At 53.8% G+C, this 26,865-nt stretch overlaps 6 protein-coding genes across 6 annotated transcripts; 3 read left to right on the top strand and 3 right to left on the bottom strand.

The window, feature by feature from the left end:
* Nucleotides 1–319: 319 nt before the first annotated feature.
* Nucleotides 320–2,116, bottom strand: B0H65DRAFT_313665 (uncharacterized protein). The gene is made up of 2 exons (XM_062823335.1): nt 1,416–2,116; nt 320–1,350 (listed from the first exon to the last, which is right to left on the bottom strand). Exons 1-2 carry the CDS (start codon nt 2,019–2,021, stop codon nt 343–345), a joined length of 1,614 nt encoding a protein of 537 aa, XP_062677614.1. The 5' UTR covers nt 2,022–2,116; the 3' UTR covers nt 320–342.
* Nucleotides 2,117–2,602: 486 nt separating this feature from the next.
* On the top strand, nt 2,603–4,201 carry B0H65DRAFT_313638 (uncharacterized protein). The gene is made up of 2 exons (XM_062823333.1): nt 2,603–2,778; nt 2,847–4,201. The coding sequence occupies exons 1-2, from the start codon at nt 2,776–2,778 to the stop codon at nt 3,861–3,863; spliced, it is 1,020 nt and encodes a 339-aa protein (XP_062677613.1). The 5' UTR covers nt 2,603–2,775; the 3' UTR covers nt 3,864–4,201.
* A 304-nt stretch (nt 4,202–4,505) lies between these two features.
* On the bottom strand, nt 4,506–8,642 carry B0H65DRAFT_434591 (phosphoribosylformylglycinamidine synthase; the record flags this gene model as incomplete). The annotated part of the gene is made up of 2 exons (XM_062825138.1): nt 4,506–6,850; nt 6,914–8,642. The coding sequence occupies 2 exons, from the start codon at nt 8,640–8,642 to the stop codon at nt 4,506–4,508; spliced, it is 4,074 nt and encodes a 1,357-aa protein (XP_062677612.1).
* A 2,855-nt stretch (nt 8,643–11,497) lies between these two features.
* On the top strand, nt 11,498–13,834 carry B0H65DRAFT_581740 (uncharacterized protein; the record flags this gene model as incomplete). The annotated part of the gene is made up of 5 exons (XM_062830827.1): nt 11,498–12,011; nt 12,576–12,691; nt 12,760–12,804; nt 12,881–13,036; nt 13,112–13,834. The coding sequence occupies exons 1-5, from the start codon at nt 11,819–11,821 to the stop codon at nt 13,832–13,834; spliced, it is 1,233 nt and encodes a 410-aa protein (XP_062677611.1). The 5' UTR covers nt 11,498–11,818.
* Nucleotides 13,835–15,098: 1,264 nt separating this feature from the next.
* Nucleotides 15,099–16,718, bottom strand: B0H65DRAFT_581732 (P-loop containing nucleoside triphosphate hydrolase protein; the record flags this gene model as incomplete). Its single annotated transcript, XM_062830826.1, has 4 exons — nt 15,099–15,864; nt 15,935–16,126; nt 16,394–16,472; nt 16,684–16,718. 4 exons carry the CDS (start codon nt 16,716–16,718, stop codon nt 15,574–15,576), a joined length of 597 nt encoding a protein of 198 aa, XP_062677610.1. The 3' UTR covers nt 15,099–15,573.
* A 4,436-nt stretch (nt 16,719–21,154) lies between these two features.
* Nucleotides 21,155–25,642, top strand: B0H65DRAFT_435340 (stress response protein nst-1; the record flags this gene model as incomplete). Its single annotated transcript, XM_062825188.1, has 4 exons — nt 21,155–22,678; nt 22,739–24,938; nt 25,179–25,396; nt 25,547–25,642. 4 exons carry the CDS (start codon nt 21,155–21,157, stop codon nt 25,640–25,642), a joined length of 4,038 nt encoding a protein of 1,345 aa, XP_062677609.1.
* Between the last annotated feature and the right edge of the window lie 1,223 nt (nt 25,643–26,865).

Here is a 26,865-nt window from a genome sequence, read left to right as displayed (position 1 = left end):
TATCACGGTTCTTTGTCCATACAGTCCTAAAATATGCACACGGAAAAACGCTATGTGAACCCCCCTCACCAGGCTCACCAATCTCACCACGGGGTAATGAAAAGGAAGAACGGCAAAGAGGAAAGCAAGAAACGTAACCCCGAAACCCATGTAAATGCACACCCAGACCTTCACTTACTGACCCTGTTCGCTGCCCAGTCCCAATTTCCCAACCTGCCCAAATCCTTCACTGGGTCTATAACACAGCCCGCCCAGCGCTACCCTCTCTTCATGTGTTTATGTCTGGTCAAACACTGACCAGAATCACCCCTGCCTCGGACGCGAGAGGATACTGGCAAAGTACTACTGATTACCAGTGCCAGCGCCAGCGCCAGCAGCCCTCCGATTAGGCCCTCCTCCTCCTTCTCCTCCCCTTCTTCTCACGATCCTCCGCCCCTTCATCACCTGCACATTCCTGTACTTGGCATACAGCTCAAACACGTCCCTGATCACCACAAACAGACACCCGCCCGCCAGACTGCGTCCCCATCTCTGCTGCAACAGGCCACCGGGTCCTCCTTGCATGATCGTTCCCCTCTTAAAGAAACCAGACGTGACGATGGGCTTGGGTGGGGAAGTCCACGATCTGGGGAGTGAGAGGCGGAGAAGCTCGCCCATGCCGTACGAGATGAAGGGGAAGAGGAGAGAGGTGACTACGTTGTTGATGAGATCCGTGAAGGAGAAGGGGGGGAGTTCCACGCCATCGCGATCTCTGTCTCTGTCGTTGTTCCGATCCCGTGCTGCTGCAGGCTGTGGGGATGGAGCTGCGGCTGCAGCTGGCGCTGGTTCCGGTGAAGCTGGTTGTGATTGTACATACTCTGGATACTGTGGAACCGCTTCCCGGACCTGACCCATTGCCTCTTCGATGGCGGTGGCAACCTCCTCATCGTAAGGCGAAACCTCAAGGAAACTATCGTCTACTGGGCGGAACTCGGCGGCATCGTTATCGTCGACGACATTAGCGCCTATTTCAATCCTAACGTCAAGTTCTGCTCCGCCTTCCTGTGGGGTGTTGCTAAAGAGAATCCAAGCGGTGCGTCCCATGTCTAGGAGGTCGGACAAGATGAAGCGATTTCCACCGTCTTGGTTTTCGTTGTTTTCGGCCTCGGTTTCGCCGGCGGCACTAACGGTGGGCTGAAGGCTGGTTTCAAGACCCCGTAGAGCCCGGTTGAGGCGTCGGTCGATCGGCCTCAGCCAATAGTTATAGAATCTATTATAACTCATGTGTAGATAAGGCATCATGACCATTGCCCACGTGGGAGAGGGCGGCCATGTTGGGTGATCGTCCTGGGCTATGAGTGCCAGGCCGTACTGTTGGAATTAAAGACACCGGTTAGCAATGAGCATGAACATAGTATGAGGAAGGGTTGACAGACAATAGCGGAGAATGGAACAAAAAAGAAGTTGGCCAGGAACGGCACTGCTCGACTAAGAATGACGACCGGAGCGATGGAGGACATAGACCACAGCCTCATCATCATCCTTCCCACTTGCGCCCTTCTTGCAATGGGAATGGCAACAGCCTGACCGGGTGTAATCTGAAGGCCTATCCACCTGAGCGCAGCCTCGTAGCCGGCAAAGGAGGAGGCAGCGATAACACCGTATGTAGCAGAACTGGCAAAGGTGCCGCTAACGACCATGGACGTGAGAATAATGGGTGACGCCTTGCTGAATTGGCTGTGTATCGTCCTGCGCAGAGCCACAACAAAATCGAAGGGCTCCTCGACCTTGAACGGAGCCTTGCACTGCGGACAGCTCACGCCGTTGCTGCTCTTGTTTTGGTTCTCTTCGTACCATCGTAGAAGGCATGTCTCGTGAACTGGGAGACTGCAGGTACAAGGTCGGACTACCGGTTCGCTAGTACGTTCGCCTTCATCCTCGTAACAGATGCAGCATCGCTTAAAGTTGTCTGTGTTGGAACGTGTGAGGGTATTCGGTACGGGGTCCGAGCCGGCTTGTGAGCTGGTGCCTGGCGTCGCCATCGTGGGATTGATCTGGTATGAGGGAGGGTGATTCGGCGATCGTCGGTGTCTTCGTTGTTGTCGCCGTAATTGCTACGAAATATGTAAATGCTTTTGGATGAATATCGTGACGGCGACGAAACTGTGGTTCAGGTCAGCAGACCGCCGGGCTTTAACATGGCCGGGGGACCCGTGGACGACGTACGGTGAGCAGCAGCGTCGTCAAATTGGAGGGAGCGAAGCCGCCTTCCTCTTGGAGAGTCGTAAAGATGTTTTAAGTAGGTGCTGTAGATAGGGCGCTGTCAACCGCAATCGCGACCGCGACTGTCAACGGGAGTTGTGCATTTGACGGAGCACATGCGTGACATCAGCGAGGCTCCACCCAACGGCACTGAGTGCGCATCGTGACCCCAAGGGTTCGGGTTTCAGTTGGAGAGCTGTACAGTAAACTCTTGTATAGGACGTCTTTATCCGAGGCTTCCGCTGTCTCGTACTTGTTATTTTCTGTAGAATCTCAAGCTAGTCGCCAGACCCCGCAGTTACCCTCATCTGCAGGGTATTATTGTATGGGCGACTGGGCCTTGGCTGCCCCATCCAATTCTAGAAGCGTCCCGCGGTCCCCTCCATACCAGTGTGCTGTATTGTACAGACCGCCCGCATCCATCTTTCTTGTCAGGTCACATCTCTATCCCGTGTCCCAACCCAAGAGTCAAAACTTCACGACTTTCTCTCTTTTAGATACCCCTAGATCGACACCACTCACATCATATTCAAAATGGTATGCCATATCCCGTCACTTCCGTTGCCTTGAAGCGAAAAGCTAACCCTCCCCCCTCCTCCCAACAGACGACATCAAAGCAGCGCCTCGCACTCGCCATCTGCGACTTCCTCAACACCTCCTTGACCGACGGCACCCTCCAGGCCGACGACAAGGACAACATCGACATCGCCGTCAACTGCATCGGCGAGGCCTTCGGCGTCGACCCCTCCGACAAGGCCGCCGTGACCGAGGCCATCGGCTCCCAGAACCTGCTCCAGATCTACTCCGTCTACGAGAAGCTCAAGCAAACCAAGCCCGCCGCTGCCTCTGCCTCTTCCTCTACCCCCTCCTCTTCCACCGCCCCTGCCAGCAGCAGCAATGGCCCCACAGAAGAAGACAAAAAACAAGCCGAATCGCTCAAGTCCAAAGGCAACGCCGCCATGGCCCAAAAGGACTACCCAACCGCCATCGACTTCTACACGCAAGCCTTGACCCTCAACCCAGGCAACGCCATCTACCTGTCCAACCGGGCTGCCGCCCACTCTGCCGCGCGCGACCACGAGTCCGCTCGCGCCGACGCCGAGGCCGCCGTCGCTATCGACCCCAAGTACACCAAGGCGTGGAGCCGTCTGGGTCTGGCGCGCTTCGCGCTCGGCGACGCCAAGGGCGCCATGGAGGCGTACCAGAAGGGTATTGAGTACGAGGGTAACGGCGGTAGTGAGGCGATGAAGAAGGGGTTTGAGACGGCTAAGAGGAGGGTGGAGGAGTTGGAGGCTCAGGATGATGCGCCTGCCACTCGTGGCGCCGGCGGTGCTGGTGCGGGTGGTATGCCTGATTTGAGCAGCTTGGCGGGTATGTTCGGTGGTGGTGGTGCTGGCGCTGGCGCTGGTGCTGGTGCTGGTGGCGGTATGCCCGACCTTGGTTCCATCATGAACAACCCCATGTTTGCTCAGATGGCCCAGAACCTCATGAGCAACCCGGATATGATGTCCAACCTTATGAGCAACCCCCGTCTCAGGGATATGGCGAACCAGTTCCAGGGCGGTGGCGGTCTGCCTGATATCTCTTCGCTTATGAACGATCCCAACATTGCCGACTTGTGAGTCTGCCCCTTTATTTCTTTTGCGTCAAGAAGTTCGAGAATACTAACAAGATTGATAGGGCGCGCTCGTTCATGGGTGGTGGCGGTGCCGGCGGTGCTGGTGGTGCTGGTGGAAGGTAACGAGCTGGTGGAACTGTTGATGGATGATTTATGATTCTTGCAGCATTTTTCACCCGCTTAGCTCAGGTATAATATTACAAGTTGGCATAGCAGGAGTCTACAAGCAGACATGGAGGCCAAAATTAAAAGCATGCACCCTTTCGAAAGGCTGAACCGATTATTCATGCTTTACAGTGTTACTGATGCTTGAACTTCACGAGAACCCACAACGTGTCGGCGATGATGAACGAATCGAACATGATATTTAAAGAGTCTTTCCAGACTACGTGCCCGTTTTTTCGGTATTTAGACTGCCACCCATATATACAATTCCCAACAAAACACTAAACAATCCCTTTTTCCCTGCCCGCCCAGCATCCAGTTGGTTAAACCCCTCCCTCATACTCCGCATTCCGCAAATGTTGAATCTCCTAGCCCTAATTATCCCTTTCTTTGAACCTTTTATATTGATCATCTCTCTTCAGGTTTTCTACCTGTACCTTGTTTTATCTCATCTGGTCTCATCGTCTCATAAGATCGTTGCTTAGCCAACCCAGCGTCTAGCGCTCCTGAACATCCTCAACCAGGGGCCGAACTCGCCCCACTGAGCAAGCTGGTCCTCGGGAGCATAGCTCGTCACGTCAGCCATGATGGTTCTCTCGGGGTGAGGCATCATGGCCAGGACACGGCCGTCCCTGCTAGCCACACCGGCGATACCGGCCGGGCTGCCGTTGGGGTTGAAGGGGTACTCCTCCGTGACGTTCAGGCGGTTATCGACGTAGCGGATGGGGATACCGTTCTGCTGAGTGAGCGCCTGGAAGTCGGCCTGCGAGTCGAACTCGGCGCGGCCCTCGCCGTGAGAGACGACGATGGGGAGGCTGGATCCGCCCATGCCGTTGAAGAATACCGAGTTTTTGCTGGCCTCTCCGTCCTCGATCTTGACCATGCCGTAGCGGGCCTCGAACTGGGCCGAGGCGTTCTGCACAAACGTGGGGAAGTGCTCGGCGCCGGGGATCAGCGATTTGAGACGGGAAAGCATCTGGCAGCCGTTGCAGACGCCCAAGCTGAAGGTGTCCTTGCGGTTGAAGAAGGCCTCGAGCTCGGCGCGGGCCTTCTCGTGCAGCAGGATGGACTTGGCCCAACCCTGGCCGGCGCCGAGAACGTCACCGTAGGAGAAGCCACCGCAGGCGGCGAGACCGACGAAGTCGGCGAGAGAGCGGCCGTTGATGATGTCGGTCATGTGGACATCCACCGCATCGAAGCCAGCGGCACGGAAGGCAAAGGCCATTTCGGCGTAGCCGTTGACACCCTGCTCTCTGAGAATAGCAACGCGAGGCGTCTTGCCGAAGAAGCCAGTGATGGAAGCAGTGAAGGGAACGATGTTCTCGGCGGGAGAATAGGTAAGGGTGTAGGAGAGACCCGGGTCTTGAGAGTCAAGGAGGGCAGCGTACTCAGAGTCGGCACAGGCCGGGGTATCTCTCAACTTCTGCATCTCGTACGAGGTCTTGCTCCACCACTGCTGCATCTCAGCCCGGTCAAGAGTGACGAAGGGGGTACCCTCGCCATAGCGAATGGCAAGTATTTGCTTGGCACTGGGCAGAACGACACCAATCTTACGGATCAGGCCAGCAGGAGGACCGCAAGTGGCGAAGCAGCGCTTGAAGTTGGTCTCATCCTCGGCACGAACCTGGAAGACGGCACCAAGCTCCTCGTTGAAGAGCGCATCGGTGAGATCGGCCAAGCTTCCAGACTTGGAGACGCCGTCCAAGGTCAAGTCGACGCCGCAGCGACCGGCGAACATCATCTCAGCAACAGTGGTGATCAAGCCACCATCGGACCTGTCGTGATAGGCAAGGACGACGCCGCTCTCGTGGAGCTGCGCAAGAGCATCGAAGTAGTCCTTGAGGAGATCCACATCGCGCACATCAGGCGCCTCGTGGCCGATCGCGCCGAAGGACTGAGCAAGAGCAGAGCCACCCAGAGCCTTGAAGCCCTTGGCCAAGTCGACGAACAGGAGAACGGTCTCGCCAACTTCCTCCACGCGACGAAGCTGAGGAGTCCAAGTCCTGCGAACGTCCTCAACCGTGGTGAAGGCGGTAATGACGACGGAAACAGGGGCAGTGACACTCTTCTTGGCCTCGCCATCCTTCCAGGATGCTTTCATGGAGGTCGAGTCCTTTCCAACAGGAATGCTGATGCCGAGCTCAGGGCACATCTCCATACCAATGGCCTCGACGGCCTCGTAGAGAGCGGCACCCTCACCGGGGTGGTTCACAGCGGCCATCCAGTTGGCGGAGAGCTTGACGCGCTTGAGATCACCACGCTGGGATCCAGCCTTGATGTCGGCAGCACCGAGGTTCAACAAACTTTCGGCAACCGCCATTCTGGCAGAAGCAGCAGGAGAAATAAGAGCAAGAGTGGGCTTCTCGCCCATGGCCATGGCCTCGCCACCCTTGACGCCATTAAGGCCGAACGAGGAGAGGGTGACAGCGACATCGGCAACAGGAACCTGCCAAGGACCAACCATCTGATCACGCACGGTAAGACCACCGACTGTACGGTCACCGATGGTGATCAGGAAGGACTTGGAGCCAACAGATGGCAGCCAGAAGACACGCTGAACGGCTTGTCTGAGAAGGTTTTCGTCGCTAGTCGAATCGCCAAAGGCCTCCTTCAGGCTGGCAACAGGGTTGAAAGTAGGCCACTGGGGCTTCTTGGAAGTGACAATGCGCTCGAGCTTACGTCCCTTGGGGAAGAGGACATCCATAGGGACATCAATAGGACGGGGGTACTCGTTGGACTGCTTGTCGCTCAAGATGAGCTTGGAAACGCCATCGGCCTCCTTGGTGATGACGGTTCCGACGTCAGAGAAGCCGCAACGTTCTCTCCCTGTATACGTTTGTCAGAATTACCAGCAAATACAAACAACCCGGGGTATCAGTGTGAACTTACGGCAAATGCTGGTGAAACGCTCCATGCTATCAGGGTTGACGAGCAAGACGTAACGCTCCTGAGCCTCGTTACACCAGATCTGAAGAGGGCTCATGCTCTTGTCGACGCACTCAACCTCGCGCAGCTCGAATCTGCCACCGAAGCCAGCATCCTTCACAAGCTCGGGCAAGGCATTAGAAAGACCACCAGCACCCACATCGTGGATCATGGCGATAGGGTTCTGGATGCCAAGAGCAACGCAGGTGTTGATGACCATCTGGGCGCGTCTCTCCTGTTCGGGATTACCGCGCTGAACACTGTCGAAATCAAGATCGGCGTTACCTTCGCCAGAGTCGTTGCTCGAAGCGGCACCACCGCCCAAGCCAATAAGCATAGCGGGGCCACCGAGAACAATGACGTGGGCGCCCTCTTGCACGTCGGATGGGTTCTTGAGCGCATGGTTCTCCCTAACGGTACCAACACCACCAGCAATCATGATGGGCTTGTGGTAACCGCGGAACTCACCCTCCGCCTTGGTGTCATCGGCGGTAAGGAGGGTGCGGAAGGTACCAGTAAGGCAGGGACGGCCGAACTCGTTGTTGAAGCGGGCGCTACCAATGGGAGCTTCCAGCATGATATCCAAAGCGCTGGCATAGTGGGCCGGGCGGCCGACGTCGATCTCCCACGGGGCAGTGTGATCGGGGATGTGCAGGTCAGAGACCCAGAAGCCGCTAAGACCAGCCTTGGGCATAGAGCCTCTGCCGACGGCACCTTCATCACGGATCTCACCACCAGAACCAGTGGCGGCACCGGGGAAGGGCGCAATAGCAGTGGGGTGGTTGTGTGTTTCGACCTTGGCCAGGACATGAATCAACTCCTTGTTCAACTTCCACGAGCCGGTCGAATAGTCGGGGGACCAGAAGTTGACGTGGTCACCCTCCATGACGGCAGCGTTGTCGCTATAGGCCGAGACAGTGAAGTCGGGGGTGACCTTGTGAGTGTTTCTGATCATCTCGAAGAGGCTCTTGCCCTTGGAGATGCCATCGATGGTCCAGTTGGCATTGAACTGCTTGTGACGGCAGTGCTCAGAGTTGACCTGAGCGAACATGAAGAGCTCAACATCGTGAGGGGGGCGACCGAGCTGGGAGAACTTCTCGACCAGGTACTCGATCTCGGACTGGTCAAGCGCCAAGCCGCGTTCTTTGTTGTATTCTTGCAGGACCTGGATAGGGTCCTTGCCAGGGGCGAAGATGTCGACGACTTCCAGAGTCTGGGGCTGGCCCTCGGCAAACATGGTGACCAGGTCGGGGGCGTCGGCCGAGAAGGTCTCGGTCATGCGGTCGTGCAGAACATCGCGGAAGGTGATGTTCTTGTCGTTGAAGGGCTGCTCAAACTCGATGTGGATGAGACGGCCGCGCTCAATGCGGTGGATCTCCTTCTCGAAGCCGCAGACCTGGGCAATGCTGGTGGCCTTGGAGCTCCATGGCGAGAGGTAGCGAGGAGTCACATACCACTTGCGCCCATAGCCAATGTGTGTAAGATGGGGGGCGGCCTGGTCGGCAGAGAGAGGGAGAAGCTGGGCGAGCTTCTGCTGGGCGGAATTGGCATCGCCAGCGATGTGCGCATAATAGACCCAGACGCCCGAGACAGACGAGACCTTGATGGGGGCTGTCTTGTTGATCTGCTCCTTCAACTTGACGGCCTCGGAGGCCGTGAAGCAGGAGCCGCCCGTAAGAGTAAGGAGCTCCATTGTTGGATGGAGGGGGAGGCGCAACGGCGCAAAATACCCAAGAGGTTATGGGATGGTGAGGTTGGTGAGTTGAAGTTGGACGGATTGGCACACAGCCAAACGCTTCTCCAAAGGAGGAGAGATGCGTTCGGGAGGAAGAGATCTTCCAAAATCCAACGGGAGTCTGAGACGGTGGCGGAGTGATAAGATAAGGAAACACAATGGGAGTCACACTGGACTCCGCTGAAAGGTCGCTGGAGTCGTGCGGGATGCCACTGTGATAGAGTCTGCGATGGTGTATCATGCCTGTCCAAATTTTTAGGTGGGGTTGTTTTACTCGAATTCCGTGTTACTGATTGGCTAACCCATCTTAAGCGAGGGCCCCGTCCGGTTCAGCGCCCCGTTCGGTGCCGCTTCCGGTCCACCGTCCTCCGCTGATCGGCGAATCTGGCCGGCCCATCCACACCTCGTATGGCGACCTGCGCGTTTCATCTCGGTCGACGGGGACATGTCCTCCGCCATTAACCGCACCGTCCAGGCTCCGGACCGGACAAGTGATGATCTCGTCTGGCCGAGTATGGCTTCATTTGCCAAGCCGTACCAAGTCATTGTTTCTGTCAGTCCTCCTCGAACAAACCCATCGATCGATGTCTGTTCATCGAGGGAACGCAGATGACGTCACTCTCTTTCACAGTCAGTCAAGGGGCTCCAACTTGGAAGACATCTCTCCCAGAACCCTAACCCTCCACAGGGGCGTCTCTTCTCGAAAAGTTTGCCCTGACTTCGGGTCAACTTCTTCCCACCGAAACACCGATGGCTGCACATCAACCTGCTTTGAGCTTTGCAGATGAAGAAATATGTACATCACGTGTAATCTTCTGAAATCCGAGTCTGCTTACCAGCTGTCCCAAGGGTTAGTGGTGCCGGAGGTGTCCGCGGCACGGTACCATGGCAGCTGGGAGAATAGGCCGTCAGGCTTTCAACCCTAACGCAGCATGGTATCTTTGGTTTCAAAATAACAAACTGTGACGTTCGTCTTCAAAGGTTCCTGGAAGAAACGTTGGACGGCATAGCAGTGCTTCACCCCTGGCTTCTCACACTGCGTTGCGGTTCTGCTGTGATATGCTTCACTCCTTATTGCGACTCGCGACTTCATCGATACATCGTGGAAGAGACTGTTTCCAAAACGGGTCACAGTTCACGTCAACCAATGAAAATTTGCAGACTAATACGTAGTCGCTGCGCTGACGGGTTCACTCCAATGTTGATGGGCAACAGGAGATGCTCTTGAACATCCGCAATTGTCAGCTAACCATCTGAACAGCCTCTATCGCCTCCAAGAAGCTGGAGACGAAGGAAACTCGTGTTCAACTGCCGTCAGTTTTCTCAAGCTTCACCTGGCATTTGTGCTTTGATTCCCTTCGACATGGTCGGTTATTGATAGTCAGCGAGCCCTTGTTGGCCATACGTCTTCAAGAATTTAATCCACGTCGAGAGGACGCGATCCGAACGGGCTTTGGTACACGCGGTCTGTGGGTCACAATCCAAAATTTCAATCGCATTATCATTTCTCTACTACTTGTAGTTGGATTACAGCTAATGTGTAGATGTGCTCATAATACAACTGGACTGCTGTTCTCGAGTGTCCTTGCAGAAGTCGAGGGGAAGATGGGCCCTCTCCCGCCCCCGCCCCCCTTACACAGTAGTTCCCTCAAGAAAACTAATTTTCTTCCCCAAAATGCAATCTTGCAATGACTTAAGCATCAAGCTTACGCATTACGAAAGCTCAAGCGACTGTTCTATTCGCAATGTCCCGAAACCCGAAAGATATTCTGAAACGTGGTGTATCCTGTTCATTACCTCAACCTCCCTCGCCGATCCAAGGAGGTATGCAACCTCGAGGGGTCATGCAAGTGAACAGAATTCACCATTGGCAATTTCCAGTTTGACCATGCATTGAGAACAAGACCGGAGGATGGATGTCGAGGTCTCGAAGCATCTAGTGAGCTCTCGACATGTGCTATGTGCCTTTCGGAGATTATCTATTGGAATGCATTACAGAAATACCAAATGCAAGAAAAGAAAAAGAAAAACCTAAGTTGGCACAGCAAGAGGGACTTTGAGGCGTCAAGTATGTCCGACGGGGACTGACGTTTTCCATCATGTTCGTGACAAAACGTTTCCCATTTGCCTGCAGTCGGCACGCCCTTCTAATGTCGTTTTCGGTGAAATTTCAAGGCGTGCTTCCGCAACTTTAACCAAGAAAAAAAAATTACGGACAACCCCTCCCCAAAACCTGCTGGAAACTGTTATTGCACCCTTTCCTTTCTCCGTCTGTATAAGCCTTAGAGAAATGAAGGTGACCATTTCTCTCCGCGCTGGACCACTTCCGGGGCCAGCAATCTTCACAACTTGGAGGTTTGATCAGGTTGCATTCGAGGGACAATGTGGCGAAATCTTTGTGAATAGCCCGGCGACGTGGTCGTAAAAGTAAAACCGAACATAAGACAGTCCAATACGGCTCGCTTTAGCCAGCAAAGGCCGTTACCGAACTGTGATAGGGATCACAATAATTTGAAAACACATCGGCCAGAGTCACCTAGGGATTCTTCCATTCAGGAACTGCCTACAAGTTAGGTTCAAAGGTGTAATAAAGACGCTTGGATGCGTAAAAGGAGTATACCTAAGGTGTAATGTACTGACCGTAACGTGTTCGGTTTATTCTTACGACCATTCGCCCGGTAGGTGCAAACTGGGAGGCCGAATTCCAAGGATAAACTACAACCGGATCGCACAGTGCAACTCATCAGTTGCATGTTATGATACGGGCGTGATGACGCAGAAGAAAATGACTGATTCCGATGATTACCTTTGAGGCTGCAGATATGCCGGATCTAAACAATTTAAGTTGAAGTAATTCAAGCCCGCCTGCATGTCTGGGCCTCCGTGCCTGAGTGTCCCTATAGGAGTGGTATGGAACAGTCCGTAATCAGGAGCAAGGTTAAATAAAACTTTCCATCATTCCAGACAGTCCTCCCTTTTCCTTTCTCTAAAGTCGAAACTACTTCCTTCCATCATTCATCTACATTCCCGCTCACACCTGCCATCTACAATTACCTTTTAAAACAACTCATCATCACCTTCCGCAACAGCTTTCAATAACCATAGCACCTACATCCGAGAAGCCCACGTCGAAAATGTCGGCAAAGAAGACGGGAACCAAGCACCGAGAGGTGGCCAACAAAGTCACAAAGACAACCACGACGAAGAACACCACGACCAAGCACCGAGAGTTGTCTGACAAGGTGACGAAGACTATCACCACGAAGAGCACCACGACCAAGCACCGAGAGGTGTCTAAGAATGTGACGAAACCTATCAAGAAGAGCTGTGAGTTGCTCCTTTCCCCCAAACTATGCTTCTTTTTTTTTTTTTTTTTTTTTTTTTTTCCCCTCTCCAAAGATGCATATCTGTCCACAATCCTACCTCTTCCCGTCGGGAACAATCTTCCTGCCTTCATGAAGTTATCATGTGCAGAAGCAACTCGGTGCCATCGTCGTGTGAACCTTTGCTTGCCATCGTTCCTTTGTTTCCCATGCCCGCATCGCGTTAGCCATGCTTTTCAGTGTCCGTGATATCCAGTCGGGACTAGTAGGAATTTTCTGCTGCCCTCAATATGGGAAGCCTTCATGGTGTTTGTTCCCTCATGACAATCTCGCTGGCGTTGATCATATCTGTGCTCCTCGCTTCTTCACTCCTTTCCAAATTGTCACCGAGATGTTGCGTGTTGCTGTCTGCCACGTCTCGGCCTTGCTAGTTCTTTACTGAGAGCTTCGAGCTGGTACCGACAACGAGATTGCACGATCAGCACAGTTGATGCCGTTTATTTTCTTGACCAGTTGTGCTGGTCCATGGAGTGTAATGCCGCTAGATCAGAACTGACCATCGTAATAGGGGAGGACATGCCGTCACCTGAGCGAACGCGCAGGATTCACGCCATGGTCGACAACCTCCGGGAGCCGGAGAGTGAGGAGGAAGATGAGGAAAGCACGCCGACAGAGCGTAGCAAGGTTAGTCTTCAGCAAAAGTCGTGGTTGGTTGTTGCTGGAGAACCAGGACTTTACTAACGACTTACAAGGTTGACGTTGGAAAGTGTCCCGCGAGTGGTTCAAGGGTGCAACAGGTATGTCCCCACATTTGTTTAAACCCCAAAGGATGGTAGCCAATCACATGGCATGCCGCATGTGGAGTCTGTAAAGATTTACCGCGCCGCCGTCCTCAATTCGGTCGAATCTGGAAAACGCCAGGCACTGACTGTGGAAAAGATCAAGGCGGCCTCATCCCTTTTGACTCCGGCACCCACTCCCCCGAAACCCACCAGCTCCGCGTCCCGGTCGCGAAACATCAGCAAAGACGTAACTCCGAAAGGTGGTTCGAAAGCAAAACGTCGGACGCCAAAAAGGGATGTAGAGCGATTCCTCTTCATTTAGCCGACTATCGACGACCACGCACTGCGCGACAAGAGAAAACGAAGTCGAAGTAACAAGAAATACACGAAAGCACACACAAGCACACGAAGACGCGAACCCCCAATACACGCACCCACCATGTCGTCCTCAACATTCACATCCCTCCGTGGCCTCGCCACCCGCCTCTTCGCCGGCGCGCGTTCCTCGCCATCATCCCTCCTCCTCACCAAGCCCGCGACCGCCGCCCTCCCCGCTATCCAGCACCAGCAGCAAACCGCTTCCTACGCGACCAAGGGCAAAGGCGGTCCCCCAGCCGGCATGTTCTCGGGCCAAAAGGCCGGCGCCAAGAAGTCCAAGGGTCCCAAGCAAGTCGACCCGCGCATCATCAACATCCTGCGACACTTTGCCGTGTTGTCGCCCAAGCGGATCCCGCCCCCCCTCCGGTTCGGCCGCAACAGGTACCTGCGCCACTGGGCGATCCATCGCGCTTGGTTGCTCTGGCGTCGCCAGCAGCGCGAGCAGCGCGAGCGTATCCTGATGCAGCAGCACCAGAGCATGAGCAATGCGTGTGAGGAGCTCCGCAACACAGAGGGCCCCGGAACGAGGGAGACGGGATACCTGTATCGCGTGGCGATGCTGAAGACGGGGGTGTATGGACTCAAGAGCATTCCGATTGAGTATGCTAGTCGGGCGTTGGTGGAGACGCCGGGTAGGCAGGCTTGGAATCATGAGTGGAAGCGGTAAATTTTGTTGGGTGGGAAGGGAAGGGAAGAATGGAGGGTATGAAAAGAATGGAGGGGTCTGGACATGCATGAGGTGTAACAATCTCTGGGGAAGGAAGCAATAAGATGGAAAGGGACCAGGGACCAAAAGGGGATTTTGAGTGATTGATTGTACGAGTAGGGATGAGCAGGATTTTCCATGGATTTGCTACGATTTTTCTCGTCATTTTCCCCCACCGGTTTGGTTCTGGCTTGTGGGCTCTTCTGATCATGATGTCCGTCTGTCTGCGATTTGGGAACGGAGGGACATGGTGAAATCATGGTGACCCCGAGGACGACCGAAACCGCAGAGCGAGATTCTTGTCGAGTCGAGGGATGGGCGTCTTGAGGCACGCAACTGGGTGGTTCTGGAAGGAGGAAACCCAGCGACCGCTGCAGTCCTCTTGCTCAAGGATGCTGAGAAGAGGACAGTACAGCGAGACTGAGCCGTGTACCTGTTACCACGTGTATTTGTATGTGTATAAGGATCTCGCTTGGTAGGAAACAAGGCAATACAGGCACATGGCTTTACTACACAATGCCTCTTGATAAACTTTGGAGCATTCATCGACGTCCTTGCTTGTCTCTCGAGTGCATCCTTGTGCTTCTCTTTGCGAGTTTCTCCATGTAACTTCACTCAAGGCAGTGTTGGCAACTCACAGCCAAACCTAAGGAACCTTTCAGTTCACAATTCACTCACTCGTAGGCATCACGCAGTGCTAACCGATATATGTGGAATTTCGAGTGGCATAGAATACGTGTCTGACCAGCAGTTCTATCTCCTCAGCAACTCATTTTGCTGCGACATAATCTGCCCGAGTATTAAGAACAATGATTGCCTCCGCCCCTGATGACTTTGCTCCTCTTTCCCATCACCATGTTCTCCCTTGCACCCCTTCCATCAGTAGCCATTCCAGTTATTTTGCACAAGCAGATTTCCGCGGGTTGTAGATATTTAGAAAAGTTAAGATGAGATCCCCATTGACCTCCCTCTCTGCCTTTTTGACACCCGAATAACACAGATGATGCCAGATTTCACCGCAAGCCGCAAAATGAATAATGCTGACGGTGTGAGATGTGAAACCCAGGGAGCAAAACATGTGCCAACCACACTGTGTCGCCCAGGTCATCCAAACCCACTGCTTTGTTAGTTGACAAAAAGAAAACCGTGACAGTCGAAGGAAAGTCTAAAGCCATATTAATACATAAGATAGATATGTCTGAGAACAAGGCTGGATGAGTTTCTCATGTGCCGCGTCCCTTACTCCTGCCTAACCATCTGGCTGAATGAAAATGAAACCCATGTGGATCATTATGGTCATTCTTCGTCCCGGCATTTGATGCCATGTTGAGCAACAAGGTTGATGTGGGGAGAGTGTGAGGCGAGGTCGGACCCGTCAAGTCGGCTTCAACGAGTTCGGAGAGAGCATGTGCGTCTGTCGAGTTGCGGAGAGTTCAGACTGAAGAGCCCTCCAGCCAAGCGGCTGCAGGTCCCTGCTCTTTTCAACCAAGCCAAAGAGGGAGTCTCCTTTGTGGTTTTTGATCCCCACTCCCGTTCCCTTTCGAGTTTGAAGCCATATATACCAGTCATCCGCGAATCAAAAACTGACTGTGCTCGTCTCGGCTGCAGCCGCGCTTGTTCTCAAATCCTTGCGCACGATCGTCCGAGAGAAAGGATGGCGAATGGAGAGGCTTCAAATGGATCCCCCTATCCCTTGCTCCTCATAGAATCACACAGCACCCGCTTCCTTCCTTCTTCTCGAACGTTAGCAGCGCCGCTCGCGTGGCTGCCTCGAATACGTCGTCAACACCTTCTCCGGTAAGACTGGAACATTCGAGGTACTTTCGAGCGCCAATCTCCTTTGCTATCCTCTGGCCTTCGTCCTCCATCACGAATCGTTGGGATCGCTTCCGCATTTCTTCGATGGCAACTGGATCTCCCCTAAGATCCTTCTTGAGACCAACCAAAATGATGGGAACATTGGGACATCTGTCATTGGCCTCGGTGACCCACTGTGTAATGTCTTGGTTAGCGGTCTGTCTTGTTGCTTTGCTGAAACGATGCGTCGCTCGAACCACCCACCTTGTGTTTAACATTGTCCAAAGAATCTGGCGTGTCGACAGAAAACCCTATTAGAATGACATGCGCCTTCGAGTATGCTAGTGGTCGTAATCGCTCATAGTCTTCTTGTCCGGCTGTATCCCATAGCGCTAGCTGAACCGACTTTCCGTCTACTCGGCAGTCGGTAACGTAGTTCTCGAATACGGTGGGTATCTGTTGAATATCGATGCCGGTCAGCGCGACGAGAACATGGACAGCGAGTGTTAAGACGGGTGTATTTGGGAGGATGTTGATGCAATATGCTCAAGAGCACAGGAAGCATTGGGCACGGGGACACCGAAGGCCCGTGCCGCGTACGGTTTCACCGGCGGATTCTACTCACATATGTCTGTTCCCGCGCAGGTACATGTTAGCCATTGATTCTAGGGTACGAATGACAGGAAGGCAGGTGAGTGTGTGGGATCGGATCTGGTAACTTACGGCTGGGAAGAAACCCAAAGTAAAGACGCTCAGTAAACTGGTTTTCCCGCAAGCACCGTCGCCGATGATGACGAGTTTCCTGAATCACACGGAGGATTAGCGTCTGTGGATTGGCGCGGCAACGAGTTGCTGGACTGTCTGTTCTGGAGGCTGGTGCAGCACAACGGCGGGGAAGGGGTTTGGTGTTCCAAATCGGTCACTCGAAGAGCTCTGGGTCGGACTGATTCGGTCCCGTAGTTCTCCATCATTTCCGGAATCGTAAAGCCCAAGCAAGACAGGTGCTAGCTTACCTGCGGATGACATTCTGAGGGCTGCCTGATGCCATTTTGGGTAATGGCGGTAGATGTCCTGAGCCTTGTGTTTGTCCAAACCAAGCTCACTTCGCCTAAGAGGACCTCGAGCCCCCTGGGTCTCTGCGCTGTCGACGGTGTGTGGTAGGCGATGCTCTTGCGTTTTTCAATTTCGAATTGCTATCGATGAAGATCTATCGGGATATTCCGTTCGGGGATTGGAGTCGTCGCCGCTGCAACTGTACGAACAGTTGGGATGTGAGGGGGTTGGTCGAGAGTGTATGTCGGGTCGAGGTACGAGAAGATGCGTTAGAGGGGCGGTCAACCTGGAGGTACCAGCAGGCGTGCGAGAGGCCAAGAGGCAGACGAGCGATTCAATCGGGAGAGTGGTAGAGCGCGTGCGTTGAATTGCGTTGACGGCAGAATTGGATGAACAGGTGGGATGGAGCGAGGAGCAATTGGAGACGGGACGAGGAGGAAAAGATGGAAAAGTTGAAAAAAGTGACGGTTGGGTTAGAATGAAAGGGCCAGGACTGGAACTGGAAATGGACCTGGAACTGCAGTGGAAGTGGAAGTCGCGCGCGCAACACGGCTAGCGGAGCGGGAGTCAAGATAGCGGTAGTTGGACAGTGACCAGCGTACAGTGTCAGTGCTCGTCGTTGGTAACCCGGGTGATAAGGTTGGTAAGCCGTGGACTGAAGTGAGGAGTCCGTAACAATGGAATAAAAGTGGAATTGACCGTAGACTGGTTGCCTGGAATCCTGGACTTGGACTTGTGGTGTTGGTTGTTTCGTGGGAAATTTTGAGGGGAAAACAACGGTTGATAGCTGCTGATCAAGGACGGGGGGGCTTCTCGCTATGAAGGATGAACTGAGGAAACTGATGGGACGAATTACGGCGGCTTACATAAACACCCTGGCAGCGAGGCCTCAAAACGCCGAACTCCTAGAATAAACGGTACGTGGTCCGGGCTCTCCACCCGACTCTCTCTCACTCCTCACTTACACTCATCCACCACAGCAGCGACGAACACAGTCAAGATTACGGTGACCGACAGGCTTCGTCAAAGCTCGTCAAAGCTCGTCTTCGGCCGGCCTGGGTTGCTTCCAGGTTGGTGTTGGTCCGACCCCTGTCGCCGCGACGGGGACATTTGGGGACATTTGGGGAGACACATACTTGTACAAATCCACGATTCCCAGGCACGGCGCATCAGGGGCCATTAATTGCTTTCTTGGTTCCCTTTTCAGAATTACAGTGACGACCCTCCAGAACAACAGCCAACTCGGGATGTGCATGTGTGGGAGCTGTCCTGAGCTGTCTGTTGCACCAAGTTGCAACAAGTCTTCCCGTCGTCCTACCCTCACTTCCAGCAACCTCCTACAATTGGACATTTCCCCAAGTCTGCGCAGTCTTCTCTGGCTCTCACGAGACTCTCTCATGATGTGATGAAACGTCACTCTTTTCCCCATGCGGGATGCTGGCAAGATACAAAAAAAATAGCGGTCCTACCTCGTGTTGACGGGTGGGCCGCTTCCACTTCTAGCTTGTGCTTGTCATCACAGCCATATCAAGCATGTCAGGGCGCAACGAGCGTTTCTGATAGGTCATGGCAGCGCTGAAGCTTAAACGGTGCTGAGGCTGTGCACAAATTATGTAATGCTTCCGAAAACGACCCCTGAGGCTCGGGGCTGAAGCGATCCGCGAGCCGCTTACTGCCCACTACCCACTCTCCGGAGCCCAGCATCGAGAATCCAACATGAACATCCCCAAGACGACGATTGCCGGCACTCACTTTCCGGGGTAAGGATTTGCCCTTCAGGGTTCCTGGTTAGTTGTTCCTTTCCGGGCAAGAATTCCGTTCGAAGAGCAGGAAATTCCAGCTGAGTTTACGCTTCACTCCCTTTTGCCCACAAAGTATCCTATCTTGGGATACGGTAACCGGCCAAGACGACGGCCAGCCCGACTGTATGGATTTACGAAGTGGAAGATGCGTTTCGGCGCCCGCAGCATCTCCAAACTCATGATAGCCGTATTTACCATTGGTGTAGAAAGGAGAATGTCATGAGTTTGGAACCATGTCTTGCTTATGATGAGCAAGGCCAATTACCCTCCAGCTCAATCAGCTTCAATTCAAACTCTGCGCCATTTCGGTATTTACCACCTCGACATTAGTGAGCCACGATCCAAGAAGGCTATCGTCTACATCATCGTCGCTCTAAAAGATACAGCAGATGTTTCAGGGGTAAGTAAACAAACCAAGGAGAAGACCCTAACCCTGGTTCTTGGCAGATAACACTTTTTCCGGCCCCAAAAAGCTGATTTCAGCATCTCTGCCATTTTCCTGCTTTATCTGGGCCGATGTTAGGTATTGACAATGAAAGCTTGAACGCGGCTTGGGAGGCTCAAGTCTCGCCACTGACGGGCTCTCACTTCTAGGGCTGCCATGCGTGGGAAGCAGGCACGCCTTCAAAAACAACCTGCTATTTGTCCAAGGCGAAGATGGAAGGTTCTCGATGACAGCTTGGTCGTCGTATCTTGGGGAGAGTCAAGACAGAAAGGACGTGATGCATATCGCCGGCATATGCTGACAGAGAATCCGGTGGGATAAACATCTCAGTCACTGTAACCAGAACCGCTCATGCTGGAACATTACATGCGAACAATTAATCCAGAAAAGCGCCTAGAGGCCGTCATGAAAACGTCCAAGTTGGGCGACTGCCTCAGTGGTGAAATACCCACGCTGTGATACGTAGAGGTACAATCCAGCCCTGGTTTGTTTGTTAGTTTGGTACAAAAGAGCCAACGCTTTGCTGGATATAGGAAAGCATTCGGCTTTCTATCGGTTAACTACCGTAGACCGATATCGTCCAGTCTTGAAGGAGTCGGAGAGAGACATAAGAGGCTTCTGTGGCGTCTTAAACCCTTGTCATTATCCCATAATGCTTCAAACGGAGGACAGTTCCTCTCTTCAAAGGCCAATAAGAGCTCTAAAACTCCCCTGTTCAACCCATGCTCGAAGAACCAAACTAACAAACAAACCAGTATTGAATTGTACAGGTCACAGTCGACTTATCGATAAGATTGTCGCTAGCGCAGCAGTGGAAATTCGAGGATCAGAGCGTCATTTGGCGAGCGTCGTCATCAGGGGCATGATTCTCTTTTTGAACGTCGAAGCTGACAGCACGTGATGGTCAGCCTCGCTGTGGCTTACCAATGAAAATCTGGGGATCGTTGTCATTTGTGGATGGTGCGGGATAATGTGGGGTCCAGTCTGAAACTGAACTGAAATGATGAATGCCGTGGAATTTGAGGCCACCCGACCCAGCTTTGAAGTCAAGACACAACGCGACGCAGCAGGGAAGCGGCGTCTGAAAACATCCGAACAGCAGGAAGGAGCCACATTCGCTGAAGGTGGAAGGCTGCCGACCCTGCCCGCCCTGCCCGCCCAAGGGAATCCACTTCGACTTCTACTTCCACTGGCGTGCATCATTTCAGTTGCCGGTGCCGCGTTCCACTCCAGTTCCAATCGCATCGTCTCCAGGCCTGGTAGCTGCTCGTTGCTGCTGCAACTACCTTTCAACCCGCTGCCTTCAATCTACCTGACCTGACCTTGCCTTGTCCTAACAACGACAAGTACCTCTTGTAACCTCCACTTCCTCTTGGTCGCCTTCCTCCAGCCTCCAGCTTGTTCATGATCTTGACGGACGAGGCTGTCCCTCTTTCCCCTGGCACCCGGACTACAGGTACCTTATCCTATCCCGACGCCACTGCGCTGCCGGTTCTTTTATCTAAACGCGCGCTTTCTGCTCCTAGTAGCGGGCTGCCCCGTGCCTGTCGTTAATTAATCATCACCCTTCCATTACCTCTCTCTTAGGTGAGTTTCGCCTGGTCCCCAAGTCGCTGATCTCTCAGGTCGCATCATACCTACCTCTCTACCTATGCACCTGCCTCAGCTACCGTGCTGGCGTCATCTGCACCAATCTGTACTCCCTCTTTCCCACGAGCCTCCCTTCGCGCCTTTGCCGGCCAAGACTGCGACAGCGAGGTACCTCATTGCTACTCGAGCTAGTGGTGGTACATCAACCCCTCCCAGCACCTAGTCACACCAACCAGTCCACTCTGCCTCGAGCTTGAACCAAGGACTCGCTTTTACATTCCATTCTTTTCCCACCACCACGACAGTGACAGCGTCGAACTGCCGTTGCTCTATTCCCGCGAGCTACGTGCTTGGCTTCACGTCTTCATACACTGCATATCATCATCCCACTCAGTCATCTCGTTACCCACCCGATTATCCGACCTGTGGTGCCCGTGGCCCACCCGCCTCACATCTCTCTCAGCTTGGAGCTTACTTTGCCCTCATCTTAGTTCTCGGCCGGATCCCTTGCCCCTCCGATACCGTCGCACGATATTGCATGTGCCCGATCCTCGAACCTGCTCGCGTCGTTCATTCTTGATACCAGAGTAAACCATGAAGGGCAACAGTCGTCACCCTTCGGTGCCACCGCCGCCCCCAGCCCCGCAGTCGCCCACCTCCAAGGCCACGGCAAAATACACAAACAAAGATGGGTCCAAGTTCATCACGGTTCCCAAGGGGTCAACCCCAGCCGACTCGGCCCAGCCGTCCCCGACGATCACCACCGCTGCGAATGCTGCTCCCGGTCCACAATCGGCATCTACCTCGCATACACAAGGTCATGGGCAAGGTCAGGTGGAGGGACAGGTGCAACCTGTCAATAAAAAGAAGGCAAAGCGGCGTCAAAAAGCTGCGGCAAAGGCGGCTGCCACGCAAGGCATAGCCAACTCAGCACCCTCGAATGGCTTTCCGAGCCCTTCGCCGTCGAATGCGCAGCAATCCACAGAAGCCGATCACGACGACAGCCAAGATGAACATCCAGAAGAGTTCAATGACCGCAGAGATTCGCGGACTTCGAATACCCACGAGAATGGCTTTGCGCAAGGGGCGACTACAAGTTCTAAAAAGTCCAAGAAAAAGAAGAAAAAGAGCAATGCTACAGCCGAACTGCCGAACAGTCCTCACCATGACGCCTACCTCTCTGCGCCCCATTTGTCCCAACAGCAGCGCTCGGGCATATCGAAGGAAAAGATTTGGAATACCAGTTCTCAGGAGGAGAGGGAGCGCATCAAAGAATTCTGGCTGGGGTTGAGCGAGACAGAACGCAAGGAGCTGGTCAAGGTCGAGAAGGATGCGGTGCTCAAGAAGATGAAGGAGCAGCAGAAGCACACATGCAGTTGTACTGTGTGTGGAAGGAAGCGGACGGCCATCGAAGAGGAGCTGGAGGGCCTTTACGATGCTTACTACGAGGAATTGGAACAGTACGCAAACCATCCCAACCAGGGCGAAGCGCCTCCGATGTTGGGGCGACGCCCCTCGTTCGGCTCTATGACCGGTATGCGCCCGCGTGGCCTCCCGACAAGCTATTCAAGTCACCACCAGCCCTCACATGGGCAAATAGTCGACCATGGTGCCGAAGAAGATGACGAGGAGGAAGAGGTTGAGGAAGAGTACAGCGAGGATGAGCAGGAGGAGGATGATTACAGTGATGATGAGCCTTCAGAAGAACTGCATCGGTCCGACTACCCGGCAGACTTTTTTAATTTCGGAAATAGCCTGACTGTGCAGGGTAGGGACAGATTCCCCATTCTTCCGTCATTTCTACAGAGTATTCCCTCTCCGGGGACTAGCAATAACGCTTATGGCTCATCTTCTTTAGGCGGGATCCTAACCGTTGCCGACGACCTGCTGAAGAATGACGGCAAAAAATTCATCGAAATGATGGAGCAGCTCGCCGAGCGGCGCATGGCTCGCGAGGAGGATGCGAGGGAGCAGTTCAATAGCCCCTTTCCTCACTCCACCAATGGCGACCGCAATGCCCATTATCACCCCCCGGCCGATGATGAGGTAGACGACGACGATTACGACGAGGATTACGATGATGACGACGAGGAAGAGTATGACAGTGGAGACGAAGAGGTATGGGTTCTACGTGTCGCACCGTTTTGGGGAGTGTTGAGTCATTAATCTGTCGTTTAGGAAACCATGACCGAGGAGCAGCGCATGGAAGAAGGCCGCCGGATGTTTCAGATCTTCGCTGCCAGGATGTTCGAGCAGCGGGTCCTTACTGCGTACCGTGAAAAGGTTGCTAGGGAACGGCAAAACATGCTGCTCGAGGAAATAGCTGACGAGAAAAGGCGAACCGAAGAACGCCAGGTCAAAAAGCAGAAGGAAGCCCAAAAGAAGAAGGAAAGGCAGGCGAGGAAAAGAGAGCTTCAGGCTGAAGAGAAGGCACGCCGTGAAGAGGAAAAGATAGCTGAGGAGAAAGCGAAGAAAGCCGAGGAAGACCGGCAAAAAGAACAGAGAAGGCAAAGAGAAGAGGAAAAGAGGAAACAGAAGGATGCTCAGAAGAAGGCGGAGGAAGAGGAACGAAAGCGCAAGGAAGCTGAACGCCAACGACGCAATCATGAGCGGGAGGAGAACGAGCGCAAAGCGCGAGAGGCCAGAGAGCGGGAGAAGAAGGCCCGCGAAGAAGCGCGTCTCAAGGAGAAGGAGGCCCGCGAGCAAAAGGAACGGGAGGCAAGGGAACAAAAGGAGCAGCAGGAACGCGAGAAGAGGGAAAGGGAGGCCAAAGCCAAGGCGGAGATGGAGGCTGCGAAGGCGGCAAAGGAGAAGTCAAAGCAGGAAGACCGAGCAGCGCAGAAGGCTGCGGCTCTCGCAACCACAGCGCCTGTGCCCATCACTCTGCCCAAGAGGCCTGCTCAGCCGGCTCAGACTTCTGTGCCGGCTGCAGTACCAGCCTTACCGCAACAACCTGCAGTATACGCCTCGCCGGTCATTCCCGTCGCCACCCCAGCGTTTCCAAAAGCGCCAGCCCCCGCTCAGAGTCGTCAAACACACCAGCAAGAGAGTGTCACAACGTCTTCAGGGTCAACATCTCAGCCGGGATCAGCCGCTAGCCAAAACCCTTCTCCACACACATTAACACCAGTACATACAAGTCCTGGTCCCATGAAGCCGCCCAGCAAGCCTGGGATTGTTGTGGGCGGGACACAAAGCAGCGGGGTACATTTACCGTCACCCGCCCCCTCGGCAACCGTCAACGCGGGTCCCAAATCACTTCAATCCCAGCCAAGTCCCTTCGGTGGCCCCTCGATGAACATGCCATTCCAACCAACTCCTCAGCCCCCGCCTGGTTTCAGTAACCACATGCAGCCCCAATATCCTCCCTTCTATAACCCCGCCAACAGCTATAACAGAGTGGCACCGGGGATGATGGCGGCGCCACCAGGTTTTCCTACGCCATTAGGCGGACGGGCAATGCCGATGCATCCACCTGGATTCCCCGGGCCCCTGGATTCACCTGTCTCAAGCTTTGCAGGCTTGCCTTCTGGATTGAGCTCGTTGATAGGCAAAGATAGCGTGCCGTCTCACGCTCGTCAGGGTTCCGGTAGCTTCGAAACGGGGCTTGTCGGCTCTTCAAGTCAGCCCATCAGCCGGCCGACGCCCATAGGAAGACCGGCCAGCGTGGTCCATGGACAGCGACGATCACCCGAGTCCTCGACGAACGGAACCGATAAGGCGGAACAAGAAGTACATCTCGGGAGCAGTGCACTGCTTGAGCCTGATGACACTCAGCAAGATTTCCCTGCCCGGCCTCATTTTGGTCTGCTTGGGACGTCTGCGCCCGGGGCTCGACCTGCACCTGGATTTGGTGGGGGACCGTTTGGGATGGAAGCCGGTTTTCCACTGCCACACCAGAACAACCCGTGGAATCCGGTACCTCCACTTCAACACAACCCATTCGTACCACCGCCTCCGGGGTTCCCATCATCGTCACATCACGGACCATGGAGCCAGGCGGCACCGCCAGGGATTATGGGCCGAAATCCATCCATCGTGGAGCGTAGTGCCCCGAGGTCTGTGACACTTCGCAAGGCGCTCTGCGCTGTATGCGAGGATCTCGGTGCTGGTGGTAGTTCGAGTTACGATGGGTTCATCCCGTTGGGGGAAATCATGGTGCATATGAAGCAGTTTACAGTGAACGAAAAAGAAGTTCTTGATATATGCGATACGGAAGGAAACCCGTCCAATGGCGGTGGGAGTTTTGTTGTGCGGGACCCCTTGTCGCCAACTGGAACCCCGCTCATTCGCTATGTTCCGGACGATGATGCTTCACGAGCTCCATACCGCCCTATCAAACATCCCGGAGATATCGGCAGCCCGATCGTCGGTTCAGGTTCATTTAATGTCAGATCATAGGAAGATAAAACATCGCATTCGGCCGGGCAAAGAGTGCTACCGCAACCGCATGGGACTACAAGCACTGATCAGAGTATAATTGGCCATACATATTTGCAAAGAAGTCAGGATGCGGAAAGGCAACAGCAGGCGAAGTCGGACGCTGAAGAAGTACAAGAAAATTTACGGTCTTTGTGGGACATTGTATTAGACCAAGGCAGTACAGGCACAGGTCTAGGCACAGATTCAGCGCGCCTACGCAATCAGTCCGGTGGTGACCAATTCTCGCGTCGCTTGTCGCGTTCGGAAACGGTTGCAGAAGAGCGTCATTCAACTACTTCCCAATTTGTTAGCGGCTGGCGATCCTCCTCGCAATCAGCTACACCTGTGGCTCAAGGTCAGAACAACCTAGATACTGTTTCCTCTGGGAGAAATCAGGGACGCTCCTCGTCTTCGGTGAATTGGCGATCTTCCTCGACATCGACTACGCCTGTGCCTCAAGAGCAGAGCAATCCAGATGAGTTCTCTTTTGGCAGAAATCAGGGCCGTTCCTCGTCTGCGGTGAATTGGCGACCTTCTTCGGTATCAACTACACCTGCGGCTCAGGGACAGGACAATCCAGATACTTTTTTGTTTGGCAGAAATCCAGGCGCTCAGCAAGGCCAGCGAAATAACCCGGAACGAAATAAGTGGGCGTGGTGATGAAGACGGATGGGAAGGGTTTGTCTTAGCTATGGGTGTAGGTGAATCAGCCACCTTGCATGGACGGGTGTAATAGAATAGTGATGGGCGGTTTGTGAGGAACAGGCATATGAAGTATGCATTATCTCTTTTCGTTGTCGATTTTCAAAGGAGGAAGCGAAGTATTTATCAGACAACAATGATGCGAGGGGAGAGTACTGGCTTGTTATTAGAGGAGGAGGAGGCCGATGAGGCTCATACCCATTGTTCTCCCATGGTCTGGTCTTTTTTCAGCAGTATATTGAACATGGAAGCGAAATGGTAGCTTGCTACGTAGGTAGGCAGTTTACTGTACAATTCAAAGCAAAGGGTGGGTGGTCAGGCTCAGCCACACCTTTCTATGTAATGTGCGTTTCTTGACGGAGATCCTTCAACTTTGTGTGACCTCCCCACTCACTTCTCAGAAACAGTCGGCGAACGGTATCGATGCAGGTGAGATGCGGCACAGTTCTTGATAAGATTATTCGCTCCCCTTTCTCGTTGTGTCCCAGTGGCGTTGGCTGAATGGGGTTATGGAACAAGTCCAGACGGTTCGTTCGTGCAGCCTTTTATATCCCGATATTCTTCAGTCTCTTTGAATACAGAGAATCGTACCTTTTTGTTCAGGTCTTATGAAGACCTAAACAGAGTAGTAAACACCAAGAAACGGAAAGCCAAAACGGAGCAAAGGCTGGACTGAGACCGTGCACTCAGTGCTGCATGTGGGGACCTTCAGTTCGCATGCCAAGCCCTTTTCAATTTCGCTGGGACCAAAAGGCGAGACGAAGAGGATGGATCCCTACAGGCAGGGGCTGATTTTACTTGGGGGTGGTGGTCCTGTAGAATTCCTATTTTCAGCCCGCCCCCCGTCACGATGCCCACTGGGGAGATCGCTGTCAAGCAATGTTTGGTCCTTTCGAGTCTCTGGGTCCCGTCGTCGAGTCGAGAACGGTCAACGGGGGGCGGCCAAGGAAAAAAAGGAGCGAAAAGGAGGCGGCCCGCTCTGGAATTGCAGGGGTTCGCTCAAACACTGTTGGAGCTGACCTTTTTCCATTTCTCAAACACACGCCGCCGTCCGCTTCCATTCCTCTCCTGCTTACATTCCTGATCCATCCTCATCATCATCTGGAGGGGAAAAGACGGCGATAGCTTCACTTTGTTGTGTTGTTTTTGTTGTTGTCTTCAGCTTGTCCTTGTCTCCACTA

The sequence above is a fragment of the Neurospora tetraspora genome, assembly GCF_033439725.1.
Source record: "Neurospora tetraspora strain CBS 560.94 chromosome Unknown B0H65scaffold_8, whole genome shotgun sequence".
NCBI lineage: Eukaryota > Fungi > Ascomycota > Sordariomycetes > Sordariales > Sordariaceae > Neurospora > Neurospora tetraspora.
This window is presented reverse-complemented; position numbering and strand designations above follow the sequence as displayed.